Source organism: Zootoca vivipara, chromosome 12, assembly GCF_965207765.1.
Source record: "Zootoca vivipara chromosome 12, rZooViv2.hap1.1, whole genome shotgun sequence".
NCBI classification, from domain to species: domain Eukaryota; kingdom Metazoa; phylum Chordata; class Lepidosauria; order Squamata; family Lacertidae; genus Zootoca; species Zootoca vivipara.
The window spans coordinates 13640616-13659021 of NC_142595.1; the positions used below are offsets into that span (position 1 = coordinate 13640616).

At 46.6% G+C, this 18406-nt stretch overlaps 1 protein-coding gene across 1 annotated transcript in view; it reads left to right on the forward strand.

The window, feature by feature from the left end:
• Positions 1–18406, forward strand: part of MAP3K14 (mitogen-activated protein kinase kinase kinase 14) — a 35977-nt gene that overhangs the window by 6505 nt on the left and 11066 nt on the right. The window contains exons 2-11 of the mRNA XM_035135478.3: positions 2541–2819; positions 3613–3682; positions 4918–5131; positions 5407–6003; positions 9602–9739; positions 12401–12530; positions 13269–13400; positions 13852–13956; positions 16466–16629; positions 17661–17811. Coding sequence (XP_034991369.3) covers positions 2561–2819; positions 3613–3682; positions 4918–5131; positions 5407–6003; positions 9602–9739; positions 12401–12530; positions 13269–13400; positions 13852–13956; positions 16466–16629; positions 17661–17811 — 1960 coding nt within the window. The 5' untranslated portion in view covers positions 2541–2560. The remainder of the gene's footprint in view (positions 1–2540; positions 2820–3612; positions 3683–4917; positions 5132–5406; positions 6004–9601; positions 9740–12400; positions 12531–13268; positions 13401–13851; positions 13957–16465; positions 16630–17660; positions 17812–18406) is intronic.

Consider the following 18406-nt stretch of genomic DNA (forward strand, 5'->3'; position numbering starts at 1 on the left):
CTTGTTTCCACCAGGAGCTGTGAGTTTAGTATTGAGGGCGCAATTTTATGGAACTCCCAGTTGAAGTCAGACAGTCCCCCTCCCTACTGAACATCCAGCAGGCATTTTAATGGAGATTTTATAGTTTTAACAACTTCTTCTTTTTGCATTGTGTCTTTATAAATCACTTATTCACCATGGGAGTTAAACTGTTTGAATAAGAATAAACAATACGGGACTAAACCGCTCCCACAATAACAGCTTTGTAGCCAAAATAGGGCCACTGGAAAAAAAAAAAAGAGGTACCTTACTTGTTTGAGGGAACCCCAAGGTTTGCAGAAGTGCATTAAAAAAAAACTGCCTAAAGAGGACAGACTTCTTTAAAAAAAGGGTGTACTGTGTATGTGGTCAGGAGGAAGCAGCACTGAGAAAGTGTGCACGCAGCCCTTCAGTGAGCCTCTGCCACACCCTTCCCAGCCAGCCAACACCACCTCTGCCTGTCTGGAAATCTGCCTGTGCCGGGAAGTGGTGGGAGAGAGGGGTGCCCAGCCTGGACAAGGCTTGCAAGCCGGAGACAGGACACCGTCTCTCGCAAGACCCACTCCAGTTGGGTGCAGTGTCTGGAGGTTCCCCCATTCTGCTTCTGGCTCACCAGAAGCACAGGGAAGTGGCCTTTGCTAGCCCGAAGCTCAAAGGAGAGGTGGAAAACGAAAGAGCCTTGCGAAACAGGAAAAGGATCCTCTAGTCTACTGTCAAGAGGCCGGGTACCGGATCGATTTGATACAGCTGCAGTTGTGGCTAAGAGAGCAGTTCCTTTCCCTGTCACGGAGAGTCTGCTCGCTTAGTCCAAAGCTCAGAGCTGTATGCCATTGAAAGCTACCAAATATAGAATATTAAAAAAAAACACACCTTAATGTTAAAAAGAAAGGAAGCCAGTCGCTAGTCTTAAAAAGGGAAGCAAGTTTCTCTAGGACTGGCGGTGTTTCTTCTATCTCTGCACTGAAACACTTCATGCAAGACATAGCTCAAAATGCCCATCAGTATTTGGTGGCAAGCCTCACTTTCCCCCTTTTTTGTGGGGAACATGACCCATCACTGATGCCCAATCACAGCTGCATTAAAATCCTTGCTTTATTTCTCCACTATATCCTCATGTTTGCACCTTTTTTGGGGGGGGGGGTCTGGAGGGGTTTGAAAGGAACCAGACATTTGGCGGACTGTGTGAGCTTTCCAGTTTAGTCCATAGGTCTAAATTGGTTCAAACGCTGAATGTTGAAGGACAGAAAGGGGGTGGGGTGGGGGAGAGATGGAAGGTCAGGTTGAGAGCATTTGAGTCATGGAGTATTAGGGCATCATTTGAGAAGATGGAAGATCGAGGTGGGGTGGGGTGGGGTGGTGGTGGAGAGAACTGGCCTCCCTAAAAATGCATGCCCTGAAAGCAAAGTTTGGAAGAGGAATTTGCCACGAGATTTTAATAAGCTCCTCACGTGCTATAGGAGAACTGTCCCCACTTCCCTGAATGCCTTTCCCGGTTTCTTATTCCCCAGAGTCTTCCCCTACCCGCCCGCCCACGCTAAATAGCAATAAAATGCACTCAGTCAGGACTGGCAACCAGCCCAGACCTGAACCTTCTAATGTGATGTAACTAAGCAAGGAAAATGGAGGTGGGGGAAAGGAAAGGGGGAATGTGTCTGTCTATCCTTCCCTCTCACCACCCAGAACAGGAAGGAAGGAACAGCCGCCTTGTATCCACTGCCCAATGCATCCTGTTCAACAGGAATTGCCAATCCCGTGCCCACGGGCACCATAGTGCCTGTGAAAGCCTGTGAAAGCCTTTCTGCCCCCACATGTACCATAACCCTCAGTTTCCCCGTTTTGGTTTTAAGCGAGTTCATAGCATTTGCAGGGAAGTTATTAATGTTAGAGGTTCTATTGTGTGTTTAATACTTCGTTGGGAGCCTTCCAGAGTGGCTGGGGCAACCGAGTCAGATGTGTGGCATATAATGAATAAAGATAAAATAGTAGTAGTGGTAGTTAGACCATACAGGCACGATCCTTCTCATTTTTGTGTGTGAGAAATTAGCCTGTTCCACCCTTTCTGTGTTTTACTTCTCCTGACACCCCCCCCCCCAAATATCCTTCAGGTACCCATCTATGGAGAGATGTACTTAGGAGAGATATTTATTTACAGCTGGTGTGTGTTGGGGGAGGGGCAAGATAGGAATGTGTGGCCTGTGTGCATGTGTGGTTTGCCTGAGAGGGACATGTGAATTATGAGCAAGTGAGAGAGAAGGGTCTGTAGTCTGCGTGTGTGTCATGGAGCCACCTTGCACATTTCGCCCACTCCCTGTTATCAGACATCGTCAGTGTGTTTGTGAGAGGGAAGGGGAACTCAATAGAGTGTCGTCTCCACATTCTGGACCGTGTGTTGAGATTCCTGCATTGCAGGGGGTTGAGATGACCCTCAAGGGTCCTTTCCTACCCCACATTACTATGGTTCTATGAAGAGAGGGCATCTGTTCTAATGGCTTGTTCTTTTTTTGGTGGGATTTATCTTCCAGCCTTCTAGCAAAAGGAGGAGATGGCCGTAATGGAAATAGCTTGCCAAGACGCTCCAGTCCCTGTTACCGTTGGGCACCCAAAGGAGCTTCCTACGGATAAAGGACCGAAGGAGGTGGTGATTGAGAAAAAGAGCAGCGTTTGCAAAGTAGAGGATCCAGAGAAAAATGTGTTCCAGGGACCGTGGAAGATTCTGAGCGACGTGATTGCCAAAGGAACTGCCAAGGAAGACAGTGGGGAAGGGAGCTTAGCCTCTATCTCCATCATTGCCCAGGCAGAATGTAAGTGGGGAGCTGCAACGCTGAGTGGGTGGGGGGCTAAAATTGGATTGTGGCTGGGGGTGAAGCTGTAGCTGTAGCTTTCTGCATCAAAGCCCTCTAGCAGACCTGCAACCCCATCAGCTCAGCTAATGGGAAACCTGTTCGGCAGACATAGCCCATGATTGCTGTTGCTTCACTCACCAGCCATTGCAGGAGGATCCCAGCCGCTGAGGTATAAGGAGCTGGTGTGTCAGAATAACATTTTATGCAGCAGTAAATAAAAGAAACCAAACATATGTAGCCCTTCCAGGGCTCAAATTCTGGGAAATATGAGCGGTTTAGTTAGAATACCCTAGGAAAGGTCAACAATTATGAGGCACAAGAGAAATTGAAGTGTTAAAACAGGGCTACTTTATGCATGCCTGGGAGCCTTTTTTCCACTGAGCCGTTCCCTCCTATGCTGCATTGTAAACTGCTCCTGAAACACACTCCAAATTTTGAAGCCGCTTGTGATGCAGAAGCATGTCTCGCCCACCCAGACACAAATCCTAAACTCCCATGGACATAGAGACCAAATATGCAATTATTTGGATTCTCGCTTGCATATTTTTTCATCCAGAATTGTGATTCCTCCCCACATCTCCCCAAACAGAATACTCACAGTCCCTCTTGGTGATCTTGTGGCTCTTTTGGGAGTTAGGTTTTGACATCCTCCTTTGCTACTACAGAAAAGCTAATTTCCGGAAGATGGTATGACTCTGGCATTTCCTGCCTCACCCTGGCTTGTATTGGCCTCGTTTGCTTTCCTCTGCAGGTGAGATTAGCCAGGAGTTCAGCCCTACGTATTCTGAGAGGCCTTTTCTTGCTGACACCAAACGATTCAGGTAAGGTCTCCCCTGTAACACAGTGTGCAGAAAGAGCCACAAATCTCAGTTGCATTGTGGGGCAGGAACTTTGATTCTAGAATGCATCTTCTACTCCATCTTAACCCTGTGTCCTGGGTATCCTTTGAATACCCAATATTCACCATGGGGTTTATTATATATGAGGCCTAGTTCTCATGTGATGCTGAGCCAAACAATGGCTTGGTGTGTTTTATGCAGGCTTGCATGGAGAACATCGTTCCTTTGCTCCTGCTGTCATTTTTGCTGCGCCATGCTGAACTTGACCATGGCTTGGCTTAGTGTGTCCTTTGGACCTGGCCTTGTGGCTCAGCTCTCTCCAGGTTAATTACAAGTTGTAACCAAGGTTTGTTCCCAGACGACATGCCAAGCCCAAGCTGTGGCTTAGCTGAGCACAGCAGGGGCAGCACAGTAACTGGGGAAGCACATACTAAACTATGGTTTGGATTAGTGTGAGGTATGAACGAGGCCTAAGCCAATGACTTAAATAATAGAAAGGATGGGAAGCTGCAGAGTGGGGGACATCCAAGTTATTGTGTATTATTTTGTACCTGAGTACATGGGGTTGAGCTGAACAGTCATCCATTGGTGTGTGTAAGAAATACCGGTAATTGCTTATTGCAACAAAGAGTAAAATGTCTCCTACCGAAAAATCCCGTTTTTGTAGCTTTTCCATAGTTGTTGATGGCTGTTGTGAAGCCACTGACTCCCTCCCACTGCTTTTTAGGGCTGCTTCTCCTTCCCAGAATGATCCTAGCCAATCAGAGATCACATGGTAAACATGACCACACCTCTGAGGTCAAACAAACCAATTCAGAGTAAGGACAATTATTTCAGCGTTGCAGCCCCCTCACTCCCAATAGACTAACACCTTTAACCCCAAAACATTGTTGAAAAGGAGAGAGATGTATTTTGTACTTTGACCATGCAAAATATACATTTTAAGAAATGGACTTAGGTCACATAAATTAAAATTAGTGTTTGTCGCACTATTTTTGTTTGTTTGTTAATGCAGGGTCTCGTATAATCCAGTGCCAGGCATTGTGCAAAATGGAATTCCATTTTGTGGCCAAGAAGCTTCATTGTTCTTAAGATCTAGAGTTTCTTCTAACTTCTCCTTTTATACCTCTTAGTTTTCAATTCAGCTAGAGAAGGCCGTGTTCCGTCGCTGCTGCTTTTAATCTAAAATACCTTTGCAATACCCTTCTCTGTGCCAGCCGGTCTTGTAGCCTCGATCAGATCCCCAACAATGTGGCCTACGCAACTGAGGGCAAAATTGCCCCAGCCTACAGGAAAGCCATGCATCGTGGCAAGTCCCGGAAGAAACGGCGAAAGAAAAGATCCCATCTTCTTACACACAAGGAGTCGGCCTCCCCACCTCACAAGCCAAGAACGCCAGAACAGGAGAGCTGTGTGCCAATTCCAGTGCAGGTAAGGCCTTTCCTATGTTTTCTTCAATCATGCCCAGGTATAGTACTTTCTTAGGAGTAAGAACAAGCGAAATCCCAGGTAACTGGTTTGCTGATACCTTCCGAAACCTGAAATCTGGCCCCAAAGAATTTTGAAATGCATTTTTGGCCTGGCACCTAATTATTTGAAATAAATTTTCCCCAGGCCCTGTCAGTGCGGCTTGTATTTTGAGAGCAGCCCCTGCTGAGAGAGAATCATTCCCCGCTTGATCTAACTCTGTCCCCCTTTTCTTCCAGGAGGATGACTCGCCCTCGGACACCCTCTTCAGTAGCGCTTCCTGGCTTTCAAAGTCATGCAAGGATTTGGGCTGTGATCTCAGCACCTTGGAGAAACCAAAAAAAGCCCTACCTGCTGGCAGGTTGGACTTGCTGAAGAATCGAGGAAAGCTAGAATTACACAAGCTGATCAGCCCCGCTCAGTGCCTGAGCCATGTCTGGAAGGCCCACACGCAAGGCATTTTCACCCCTCAATCAGAGACTCCACACCCCTTCCCCTATGGGAAGTTTCCCCTTGATTTCTGTGGCTACAGTGACCTCTTTCCTCCCTTGAAACTCAACCCTCTGAGGACCTATCTCTTTGATGACCTTTCCTGTGTGGATGGTGAGCAACGCCTCTCAGGCCTGAGCTTGGAGCAGAGCTTCTCCAAATGTAGCCACCAGCCTGCAGAAAGCATCTCAGACAAGCTGTCCATGGAAGAATTTCTGGTGGATGCCTTGAAGGGGAGTGTAATCCTCGGAGAACCAAGAAACCTAGCTTGCTTAGCCAAGACCTGGAAAGGAGGTGGATTGAATCCAAAGGGGATGGATGGAAATGAAGGGGTGCTGCTTACGGAGGTGAGCCTTCACAGAAGCTGAAGCTAGGGGTGACAATGGCATCTTCCTCAGAGTAGATTACACCATGTTCTGGGAAGTAAGGGACCAGAGTAACCCATCGCCTGGGGCCTTGTTTAAACTTCAGAACCAGATTTTGGGTGCTATTTGGGTGGCTGGGGAGGCCCAGTCAGATGGGCGGGATATAAGTGTTGTTGTCTTAGTCGTGTTCGACTCTCTGTGACCCCATGAACCAGAGCATGCCTTGGAAACTCTCACTTTCTTCTCAAAGCATCTCCTTTTTTTATGTCCATGGAGTTTTCTTGGCAAAATACTGGAGTGGTTTGCCAGTTTCTTCTCCAGGTGGATCACATTTAGTCTAAACTCTCGGCTATGACTTGTCCGTCTTGGGTGGCCCTGCATGGCATAGCTCATACCGTAGCTTCTTGGAGTTATTCAAGCCCCTTTGCCACGACAAGGCAGTGATCCATGAAGGGGGAATATAAGTAATAAACTATTATTATTATTATTATTATTATTATTATTATTAATTATTCGGCAGTGGTCCTGTTCATAGTAGACCCACTGGGGCTAATGGGCATAACTAACTTGGGCTGATTAATTTCATTGGCCCTACTCTGAGGAGGACTAATAAACGTTCGGAAATATTTTGTGTTACACAGCCTCCTTGGAATGTATCACTCTAGGCTGCAAGTGAGGGCTTGCTTGCTTGAGGGCTCCCTTGTGTGGGGGACATCACAAAAACAAACCCAGCGTGGCAAACTGTCATGCCTAAGAGAAAAAAAATGAGGCTACTGCCTTTTGTCCTGAAATGCTAGATTTCCACGGGCAAGGAGGTTTTGATGAGCGGTGGTTGTGGATTCAAAAACGTAATTTCCTCACATGCTGTTTCAAGTGGGATAGCTTAGAAAGGGCTCCAGTACGTGATACATATTTTTTTTTCAGTAGACGAGACTTCTTTTTAACGTAATTTTAAAGCTCTTCACTGAGATAGGAGTTAAGTGAGGAGGACGGGGACTTTGCTTTCAAGAGTACTCCAGCCCTTTAGCTGTTTTGTTCGTGTGCGAATGTTGTCAGATTAGGTGCCTCTTCTGGAGAAAATAGCTGTTTGCTGTCTAGAAAAGCAGAGGGAAAGGATTGTGGGGTATCATTGCATGTACATGATCTTACTTGTTAGGGGTAAAAGTGGAGAAATACTCCAATGGGGACGGTAGGAGATGCTCACTCTTGAAGGACCCCTGCAGACGTTTGACAGTGGGGATGAAGGATGTCTTTTGGGATCAGCCTGGGGGGGGGGGGAATTGCCTATTGCTCAGAGATAATTAAGTAAAAACTGAAGTGTGTAAGGCAGAAAAGGGCTGAGGAGGAAGCCTGGATGTGAGGGGTTTGCTTGTAGCCCCTCTTCTCCCAATCCGTGCTTCAGGGGAGATACTCAGGCGGGAACCATCAACCACGCTTGGCAAGATAGCATCACATGGGCAGAGACCAGAAGTGTTCTAATGTCCTGCATCCACCCGCTATGTCTACATGACGACGTCGGATTGGGGAAGAGCTGCCGCTTTGGGTGACCTGTCTAACTTGGGCTTGCCCACACAAGAGAATGTTTCCTATGAGGGGAAATCGAAGTGTTTGAGGCTTTATAGATTGAAAAGAAAAAAGAAAAGAAAATATAGCTGAATTCAGAGAGTGATACAAGAATTTGGAATTGTGACTGGTGTGGAGAGAGAACTTTGTTTGGCCCTCAGTAATAACAATGCATGCCTGAGTTGCTCAGTGAAACTGGTTGGTGCTAGATTTGGGATGGACGAAATGAAGTATTTCTTCATGGAACACAGAGCGAGCTTTTAGAATTCATTAATGCACGATGTCGGTTAAATAGTTTTCAAAAGAATTAGACTAATTCACAGCTGTGTGATTTTAGGATTTAAACAATGCAGTGTATGCCTGAATAACACTTGCTAACAGGAACATCCCTGGGGATGGCATTGCCTCCGGGCCTTGTTTATAGGGTTCCCAAGATTACTCGGCTGTTAGAAGCTGGTTGATGCCCTAGATGGACCTTTTGGTCTTACCTGGTAATGCAATATTCTTTACGTGCTTTAAAACACTTTTAATTTTTAAAGGAAAGTTAGTGGGAACAGTTACTTAGAAATCTTTCCATGGGGGGGGGCAGGGACAAGCATAAGGGTGGTTTAAACTGCAGGAATCTGTCATTGCAAACAATTTGAGCAAGATCCTTTTCTTAGCTAGAAGGGAGCTGGATATTTATTTCCCCCAGTAGAAGGTGTGGTCTCTGGTTCACTTTTTAAAGACTTGTGTTGCTTTCTGAAGGGTATGGTTCTGCTGTGCATCTCTTCAGTGATTGAGCTAGAAGGTCTTTAGTCTGTAGCAGTGCAGATTCTGTGCAATTGTCCTCCACAAACCAGCCCAAAGCGGACTTGCTCCTCTGGCTTATTTCATACATACAAAATCGGTGTTCAACAAAATCATAGAGTTGGAAGGGACGCTGAGGATAATCTAGTCCAGGCATCCCCAAACTTCGTCCCTCCAGATGTTTTGGACTACAATTCCCATCTTCCCCGACCACTGGTCCTGTTAGCTAGGGATCATGGGAGTTGTAGGCCAAAACATCTGGAGGGCCGCAGTTTGGGGATGCCTGATCTAGTCCAACCCCCTGCAAGGCCGGAAGTTGCAGCTGTCCTGTATGGAAATTGAACCTGCAGCCTTGGCATTATCAGCACCATGCTCCAACCAGCTGAGCTATGGGGACAGGAAAGTGATCACATGGCGTGAATACACAGCATTGGAACAATCCTTCTGCACAAGATGGGCAAGCTTAGGGACAGATAGCAGACATCTCAAAATACATTGGAAGCAGGGCTCCTCAAGAGTGGTTTTAGGGTATTGCATTTTGAGTCTCTAGAAGGGTGTGAGGTGCCACACTGGTTTGGCAGGAAGATTGAGGGAAACCAGAAACAGTATCCACAGCTTTCTTCAAGAGCTTTGGCTATTCTTCTATCATACTCCATGACATATTGGTGTGAACAGGGATTTTCAACTCAACAGAAAAAAAGAAACACTTATGTGTTGATGAGGAGATGAGAGGGTTTTTTTTGTCTCAGATAAGACCTAACATAACTGAGATTAGCCAGCAAAAGCAAGCTTAAACCTCTCATGTAAGAGGCTTGTTTATAATTACATTTTTTGAATGACCCATAGTCTTATGTAGCTGCATAAAAGATGTCCCTTTATCAGATTATAAAGTAGTTGTGTTCTGTGCTGTAGATCAAGCACTGCTTGGAGTTGTTTCTTTTTGTTTTCCAATGTATTTCAATGAAAAAGTTGGTGTGGCACGAGCAAATTTTTATCCTGAAAGTGTGGCCCAGAGAAAAATGTTTGAGAACCACTGCTCCAGAACTTCTGGTGGAAGAGGGGAAACCTGTAAAAACGTGTGGCCAGTTTCTTGGGTTAAATGACTTTAGCTAAACAGGCCGGCTGGGGAGTGCCTGTATCCCTGTACTACTCCTGTCCCTGCTGTTGGCAGTTCTTCCCCCTTTCCTTGACCCCTGTACCTTATCTTACTGCTCTTGCCATCCCTCAGAAACTGAAAGCCGTGGATTATGAGTACCGCGAAGGCGTCCACTGGACCAAATGTCCAGGCTTGCTTGGCACAGGATCTTTTGGTGAAGTGTACAAAATGGAGGACAAGCAGACGGGCTTTCAGTGTGCTGCCAAAAAGGTATGCAAATGCCCCGAACCCAGTTCTGCCCCGAGGCAAGGGAAAGCGAAATCAAAAGGGGAACCGAAAGCTCCTTCCCTTTCTGCTGGAGCTGCTGAGGGCTGGGGCTGGAGCAGTCGCTTTGCTGCAACTTGTTTGTGGCTGATCTCAAGGTCAAGGCAGAAGGCGTTGCCCTGGAGACACCGGGCGGTGGAATCTCCTGCCGTGCGTGGGTGTTGGGTGCAGCAAGCTATGTGGGGAGGGTTGCTCTTGCACAAAGTCCAAACCGATGGCCTTGATTTCTCTAAGAGCAACCGGTGGCAGAGACGACAGACATGCTAAATAGCAGCAGCAGAGATTCCCCCCCTACCCCCCCCCACAAGCTTGCTTTTTTGGTTTTACATATTAAAATTTACATTCTTACCCTACATAGACTAGGATTTCCACAAATCCCTGGACTTTCCTCCTCCTCTCCATGAGTCCCATTATTGAACCTTTTCTGCTGTATCTTTTCTTTATATATAATCATCCCAATTTTTATATCTTTATATCATCCATAGTTCTCGTTACATTACAAGTGTTATTGCAATCCCTCTAATGATTTTAACTGTTTACAGTGTTCTCCAAGGTAAGTTATCAATTTCCCCCATTATTAAAAGTTTTGGTCTTCCCGATTTCTGATTTTTCCGGTCATTTTTGCCATTTCGGCATAGTCCATCAATTTAGTCTGCCATCTGACGATTGAAGCTGTAATTTTCCTGCACAGTGTTCACAGAATCATGGAATTGTAGGGTTGGAAGGGATCCCGGGGGCTACCTAGTCCAATCTCCTGCAGTGCAGGAATCCCGCCATAGATGTCCCTAGGTGGGCTTGAACTACCAGCCTTTCAGTTAGCAGCCAGACGCACTGACCCATTGGGGTTGCAGGGAGGGCAGTGGTGGTGATTTGTAGGGGAATTCTCCCAGCAATTTGATTGTATGGCCCTCATATGATGCTGGGTAGCTTAGCCGATCTATTTGTATCCTGCCCTTTCCACAATGCACGTGCTGCTTGGGTGACCTCCCATGCAGATACTCTCCAGGCCCCAGGCTGTTCAGCTCCAGCCACAGAACTGCTTTGTGCATCTTCACATCGTGATCACTGCTGTTAATATCAAGCTCCAGAGAGCCCGACCAGGGAGCTCGGGTGACAGAGCTGTATTTCCCTGCTGTGCCTATATTTGGAGGCACCTCCAGTAGGCTGAAGTCTCTGGTTATGTGCCTTCCCCTTATATCCCTCCCCATTCTGAACTCTCCTCCTCCTCCTCCTTCCCCGCAGTCTCATGTTCTGATCTAAGCCCACTTCGACTATCGTGCAGCAGCCAAACACGCCAGTGACTCATATTTTCCTCCTTATCTTCAGCAAGCTCTGCACTTGGCCAGACGATATACCATCTGCTTTCTCTTTAGCTCTGCTCTTGGCCTTAGCTGTAATTGCTTTAAAAAAACCGATACACAAGCAGGCTGCATTTTGAACGCTTGTGTTGAAGAGAAAAAAGTAACCTGATACTGCCTCAACATGTGCCATGAGACTCCCCTGTAGATTCCGCCTTGCTTGCCATTTTTGTGGCTCGGAGAGTTTATTATTCGCTACATCCCTGCAGCAAAAGTCTGGTGGGCTGGTGAACATCATTCGGTGGACTTTTTAGCTCTGCCGCCGCCACAGCCACCCTGCGATCTCATGGTCAATGCTCACAGCCCTTTCTTTCCCTGGGCTCTCTTTATGGACATGGGTGGTGCTGTGGTCTAAACCACTGAGCCTCTTGGGCTTGCCAATCAGAAGGTCGATGATTCGAATCTCCGCAACGGGGTGAGCTCCCGTTGCTTTCTCCCAGCCCCTGTCAACCTAGCAGTTTGAAAGCACACCAGTGCAAGAAGATAAATAAGTACCAGTGTGGCGGGAAAGTAAACGGTATTTCCGTGTGCTGCTCTGGTTTCCATCACTGTGTCCCGTTGTGCGCCAGAGACGGTTTGGTCATGCTGGCCACATGACCCAGAAAGCTGTCTGTGGACAAACACCAGCTCCCTCGGCCTGAAAGCGAGATGAGCGCCGTACCCAATAGTCGCCTTTGACAAGACTTAACCATCCAGGGGTCCTTTACCTTTACCTTTACCTTCTCATGAACCCCTCTGTCATCTTGGCTCCTCCTTTCCCTGTCTCCAGGCCTCCCCTGGCAGCTGTTTCCTCAAGTTCCACATTTCAGTCCCTTGTCACCTGCGGCCTGCTTCCTTCTGCCAACCTGACTCTCCCTTAACCGCTTCTCTGCCACCTCCACCACCACCACACACACTTTTAGACCTCAGTAAGCCTTCTGTTTCCAGCTCTCCACCCCCAGAGGTGGACACTGTTGTTTTCTAATTACAGTGGTACCTTGGTTCTTGAACGTAATCCATTTGGGGCGTACGTTCGACTCCCAAAACCGTTCGAAAACCAAGGCGTGGCTTCCGATTGGCTGCAGGAGCTTCCTGCACTCAAGCGGAAGCTGCGTCGGATGTTCAGCTTCTGAAAAACGTTTGCAAACCATAACACTTCCGAGTTTACAGTGTTTGGGAACCGATAAGTTCGAGTACAAAGGCATTTGAGAACCAAGATACTACTGTACATAGAGTGAACCCTCCTGCCATCTTGCTCTCTTCAATCCAGGTGCGGGTCGAACACTTCCGTGCAGAGGAGTTGATGCCGTGCACTGAAGGGGTGCATGCCAAAGTCCTCCCATTATACGGAGCAGTGAAGGAGGGCCTGTGGATTACTCTCTTCATGAAGCTAATGGAAGGTAGGTGTTCAAGGACAAGAGAAAGGGAGCCCCGTGTGAGCAGCAGCAGCAGCGATTTGCAGCTTACTGCATGGGCAAAGTAATGAGATCTGGCATGGAAATAATTTGGGGGGCCAGCAGAGTGGCTAAGCAAGGTTATGTTTCATCTGGCGAGTTCCGCCATGACCATGTGCGTGTCAGGGACTGGACAGAGGAGGAATGGTGGGAACTACCTCCACAGCCTGGTCCTTCCAGAGAAGAGGAGGACAGTATAGATTTACAACAGTGGTTTGGAGGTCATAACTTAGAGGCACATGAGGGGAAAACCTGGGAAATAATGAGAGGGGAGCAGGAAGAAGCAGCAGCAGCAGGGGGGGGGTGACAGCTGACGGACTCAGTATCTTTAGAAAGCATTCTAGACTCCCCTTCTCCCAGAACCCGACGGGCATTGAAAGTAGGAGAGCAGAGAGCGCAGAGGCAGAAGGTACAGATCAGCCACCATAGGGATGACGTATAATGAGAAAGATTTTTGGGGGGGGGGGTTCCACTTGGAGCAACACCGTTACTCCTAGAGGCAGCATTTCTAAACCTCTCTGTGAATATTGAATAAAAGACTTGGTAAGAGCTTCTTGTCTATTACTGGCAGCCTGCTGTGGGGGAGAGGATTGGATTCCTTGAAGCCTGACAGTGCACCACTTTTTAGAGGAAAAAGTGGGATACAGAGGGAATAAATAAAATAACAGCAATTCTTCCTTGCAGGTGGGTCCCTTGGTCAGCTCCTGAAGCAACGCGGTTACCTGCCGGAGGACCGAGCTCTTGATTATCTAGGCCAAGCGCTGGAAGGCTTGGAGTACCTTCATGCTCACAGCATTCTCCACGGAGATGTGAAAGGTACGTACCTTGTTGGTGAACTGGCTTCTGGGTAGCAGAGAGCTTGCCTCCCCCCCCCCCCGGTGGATTGGCTCTCTTGCAGCTCTTGAGAGGGTGGAGAGCAGTGTTTTGACACGGTTCTCGCTGAGGTTGCCCACCTGCCGTTCGCTTTGCCATTTCTGACATGGTTGATAAGAATTCTCCGCCCCGCAAACGACACGTTGAGGAGAAGGATTTCATGCTTAGCCTTCTTCCAGCGGCACTAGTTTCTGCCGCCGTGGAAGGTCGTGCGGAGGAAGAGCCAGCCCTGAGAGCTTCCGCTCCTGCTCCAAAGCAGCACGGGTGAGACACGGGTTTCTGATCTGAAAAAAGAACCGGGCTTTGTCGTTGCTCAAAGCTTGGATCCTGCTTGCCGTTGGGACGTGCCTGGATCTCGATGGCAGGCAAACCATTGCGACCTTTTCCTTGCCAGCTGACAACATCCTTTTGTCCGGCGACAGAAGCCACGCTGTCCTCTGCGACTTTGGTCATGCAGCTCACCTTCACCCGGATGGCATGGGGAAGTATTTGATGACAGGTGAGTTACGGTCAGTTCAGCAAAAGGTCGGTGATATGCCCTGAGCCTATGTTTAGGCTGCTTTGCATGTTTTCAGTTAAATGCCCTTAGCCCGCCTTGTAATAAAAATCATGGAGGTGTGCCCGCTCTGCCCGCTGCCAGTCCCGTGTGAGATATGCCATTATCTGGCCTCTGCACCCCCTCTACTTCCCCTGGCATTATATTTAGGCATCAATTGGGCTAATGTGTAATCCATGCCGAATAGATAAATTTTTGTGCCCTGGGGGTCTGTATTCTGCTCCAAGAAAGCTAGGAGTTCGTAGCTTGTATAAATTACGCAAATTGAGTTTTTTCTGCATAGTTTTATTTTGGTTTTGCTAGCCCCAAAAGGGCAAGGGCATTGAAGGCCCACCTCCCAAGCACTGAAGATCTTCCTCAGTCATCCCTCTGGCTTCTGAGATTTCAGAAGCAGTCATTTGAAACATATCCATCTGAACATAAGCACTAAACAGGGGTCAGCAAACTTTTTCAGCAGGGGGCCGGTCCACTGTCCCTCAGACCTTGTGGGGGGCCGGACTATATTTTGGAGGGAAAAAATGAACGAATTCCTATGCCCCACAAATAACCCAGAGATGCATTTTAAATAAAAGGACACATTCTACTCATGTAAAAACATGCTGATTCCTTGGACTGTCCGCGGGCCGGATTTAGAAGGCGATTGGGCCGCATCTGGCCCCCGGGCCTTAGTTTGGGGACCCTGGACTAGATAATGGCTTTTCTTAAAATGAAACAAAGCAATAACGCTTAGCATTTATGTGTTGTTGTTGTTTTGAATGTTCAAAGTGTCTTCTATGCCCTATCTTATTATAAAGCAGAGAACCAATAAAGTAGGGGTGGGATCCAGTGTTAGGTCCTACGCAGGAGACTATGGGTCACCAACTTTTTTGGACTAATGGGCACTTTTCAGATTTTGAGAGTGCTGGGGTTGCCAGTCACAAAGGGGCTATATATAACTAACTTAGAGACACATAAACTCTTGACAGCCTTGTGTTTACCATGGGAAGTCAGCTATGTCCTGCTGGTGGAGACCATGCAATCCTGGCCCCCAAAATGGAAAACGAGCGAGGTCCCAACCAAAAAAGAATGGCAACTTAAGTTTGACAGAATATGCACAACTTGCAGACTTAACATACAGAATAGGAGAACAAGAAGAACATATGTTTAAAGAAGACTGGAAAACGTTGATTGAATATATGGGAAATAATTGTATACAGCTGAAAATGCTGGCAGCATAAAGATAAATTCAACAGTGTAAATATGTTTTGATGGATGCAGTAATGGAATACTGAATGGTACAGTTTTTGTAAAATATGCAGGAATTTATGGTATGTAAAATGAACCATGGAAAGAGAAGAAGGGAAGTCATTGATATCTTAAGGATGTAAAATGAGTATTTTAAATTGTAAAATAGAAAATTTAATAAAATTATTTTTATCAATTTTATTAAATTTTCTATTTTACAATTTTAAAAACTCATTTTACATCTACATTAAATAGAAAATTTAATAAAATTGATAAAAATAATTTTATTAAATTTTCTATTTTACAATTTTAAAAACTCATTTTACATCCTTAAGATATCAATGACATACAATGATGCCTCGCAAGACGAAAATAATTTGTTCTGCGAGTCGTTTCGTATAGCGATAATTTCGTCTTGCAAAGCACGGTTTCCCATAGGAATGGGGGGGGGGGGATTGCAAAAAAATTCATCTTGCGAAGCACGGCCATAGAAAAATTTGTCTTGCGAGTCACCAAAAAAATCGCGAACCCCTTTCGTCTTGCGAGTTTTTCGTTGCGCGAGGCATTCGTCTTGCGAGGTACCACTGTATCTATATATCTCTATATCTATATCTATATCATCTATATCTATATCTATATCTATATCTATATCTGTCTATCTATCTAAGATCATGCAATCCTGATTACACACAAATATCTGTATCCTTGCAACATCCCTGCCAGGTAGATTAGGCCAAGATATTGTGATTTGGCCAAGGCCCGCCAGTGTTTAATAACTGAGCAGAGATTTTCACCCAGGTCCTCCACCCACTGTTGTCGCATAATAATAATAATAATAATAATAATAATAATAATAATATAATATACCGCCCTATACCTGCAGGTCTCAGGGCGGTTCACAGGATAAAATCACAATATAAAAACACAAAACACATAACCAAAACTAAAACTAAAACAACCCAATACATTTTAAAAGGGCATTGGATGCCTGGTTAAAGAGGAATGTTTTTGCCTAGCGCCTAAAGGTGGATAATGAAGCGCCAGGCGAGCTTCTCTGGGGAGAGCATGCCACAAACAGGGAGTTTAAGCCCAGCTTCAAGTCTGCTATACTACCCCAGGTCTCTTGTTTGGGTCCCAACTGCTACCCTTTCCCCTTTAAGAACCGCCTGTGCATGGGCTGCTACTGCACAAGACCTTTGAGAGCAGATCTCCTCCATTGCATTTCCAGGGGATTATGTTCCTGGTACAGAGACCCACCTGGCCCCCGAGGTGGTGATGGGGAAGCGCTGCGACTCCAAGGCAGACGTTTGGAGCAGCTGCTGCATGATGCTGCATCTCTTGAACGGATGCCACCCTTGGACCCAGTACTACAACCACCCCCTGTGCCTCAAGGTAAGTTGCATCTTCGCAGACGCGCAGGTGGGCTGGCCTGATTTAGTCGGGGCACATTGGCATTTGGAAGGACGAACTCCCTTCCATCTTCAGGTATGGTGTGTGGAGAGGATGAGGGATTGATGGATAAATAATAAAGGAAAACACTTTGGAGAGGTGAGCAGTGCCTTTCCTTGAAGGACCTCCCAGGTCCATCAATGGTGGAAGGAAGAGGAAGAGGGCATTCTGGGGTGTGGCTGTACCTTCCCTCGGGGGCTGATTATGGCAAACGGTTTCTTCAGCTTCTTTGCAGTCTCCCTGTGATGCTATATTTTATCCTCCATTCCTCTATAGTGGGTAGGTCTGTATCTTTCCATCTTTGTGCATATAACAGTCTCACGACTGTAATATATTGGAGTAATCTTCCATAGTCCTTTTCCAGATGTGTCCATTAACCCTAAAATAAAGAGTTCTGGCTTACAGTTAATATAAACCTTTAAAATCTGCTGTACAGTCCAACCTCGGTTCCCAAACGCCTCTGTTTCGGAACCTTTTTGCTCCTGAAAACCCGGAAGTAAGTGTTCCTGTTTCCGAACGTTTTTCTGAAGCCAAACGTACGACGCGGGTTCCGCTTGAGTGCAGGAAGCTCCTGCAGCCAATCGGAAGCCGCGCCTCGGTTGTTGAACATTTCGGAAGCCGATCAGGCTTCCAGACCAGATTACATTCGGCAAGCGAGGTTTGACTGTGTCAGCATATGTATTTGTATCCAATATTTTTTAGCCTTTTTACATGTCCACCACAGCATGGCAAAATGTCCCTTTGTGTTCTTGGCACTTCCAGCAAACATTTGAAATACATTTGTACATTCCAAATAGTTTCTCAGGCGTAATAATCCAACAGTACATCATCTTTTATTTTATTTTTATAAAAAAACTCTTTAGGATCATAACACCTTGGGTGACCTGTCCCAACTAACAGACCTGCCTCCTTCTCCTCTAGTAGACATTGTCGTTTCTGACACCTAACGTTTCCCCGCATTTTCTGTATTGTAGATAGCCAAAGAGCCGCCTCCATTGAGAGAAATCCCACCCTCCTGCCACCCATCCACCGCCCATCTCATCAAGGCGGGACTTGAGAAGGATCCGGCCCAACGGGCCTCTGCAGCGGAGCTGAGGGTGAAAGCCTGTGCGGCCCTTGAAAAGGGTGAGGATTTCCTACAGCTGTTAAACAAGTGGCAGATTACCAGAGCCCAACACCTTGGTTGCGACAAAAAGCTGCTTGCGGCATGCGATGTGCTTTATTTGCTGCCGCTGCTGCCAAATGCTTGCTGCATTGGCTTTAATAGGACTGCTTGGATGTTGGCGCTAGGCAGATCCGGTTCTTGTGCCGGGAGTTAGAATGATAATAGTAATAATAATTTAGATTTGTACCCCGCCCTCCCTGGCCAGAATTGGGCTCAGAGCGGCTAACATCATATAAATAATACGATATGCATAAAAACAAGCAAACAATCGATTAAAATGCATCCCAAATAAATTAAAGTTAAAACTGGACAAATGACAATCCTCAGGTTAAAATTGAAAGCAGTTAATACTCGCCAGGACCAACAGTTTCCACTAATATTATAAGGACCTGTGAGCGGGCTGGTAAACCTTCTTTGTGCTTGTTCTTATACAAAGAGACTGAACCCTGACCAAAGGCCTGGTGGAACAGCTCCGTCTTGCAGGCCCTGCAGAAGGAGGTCAAATCTCGCAGGGCCCTGGTCTCACGTGAGAGCGCGTTCCACCAGGCCAGGTCC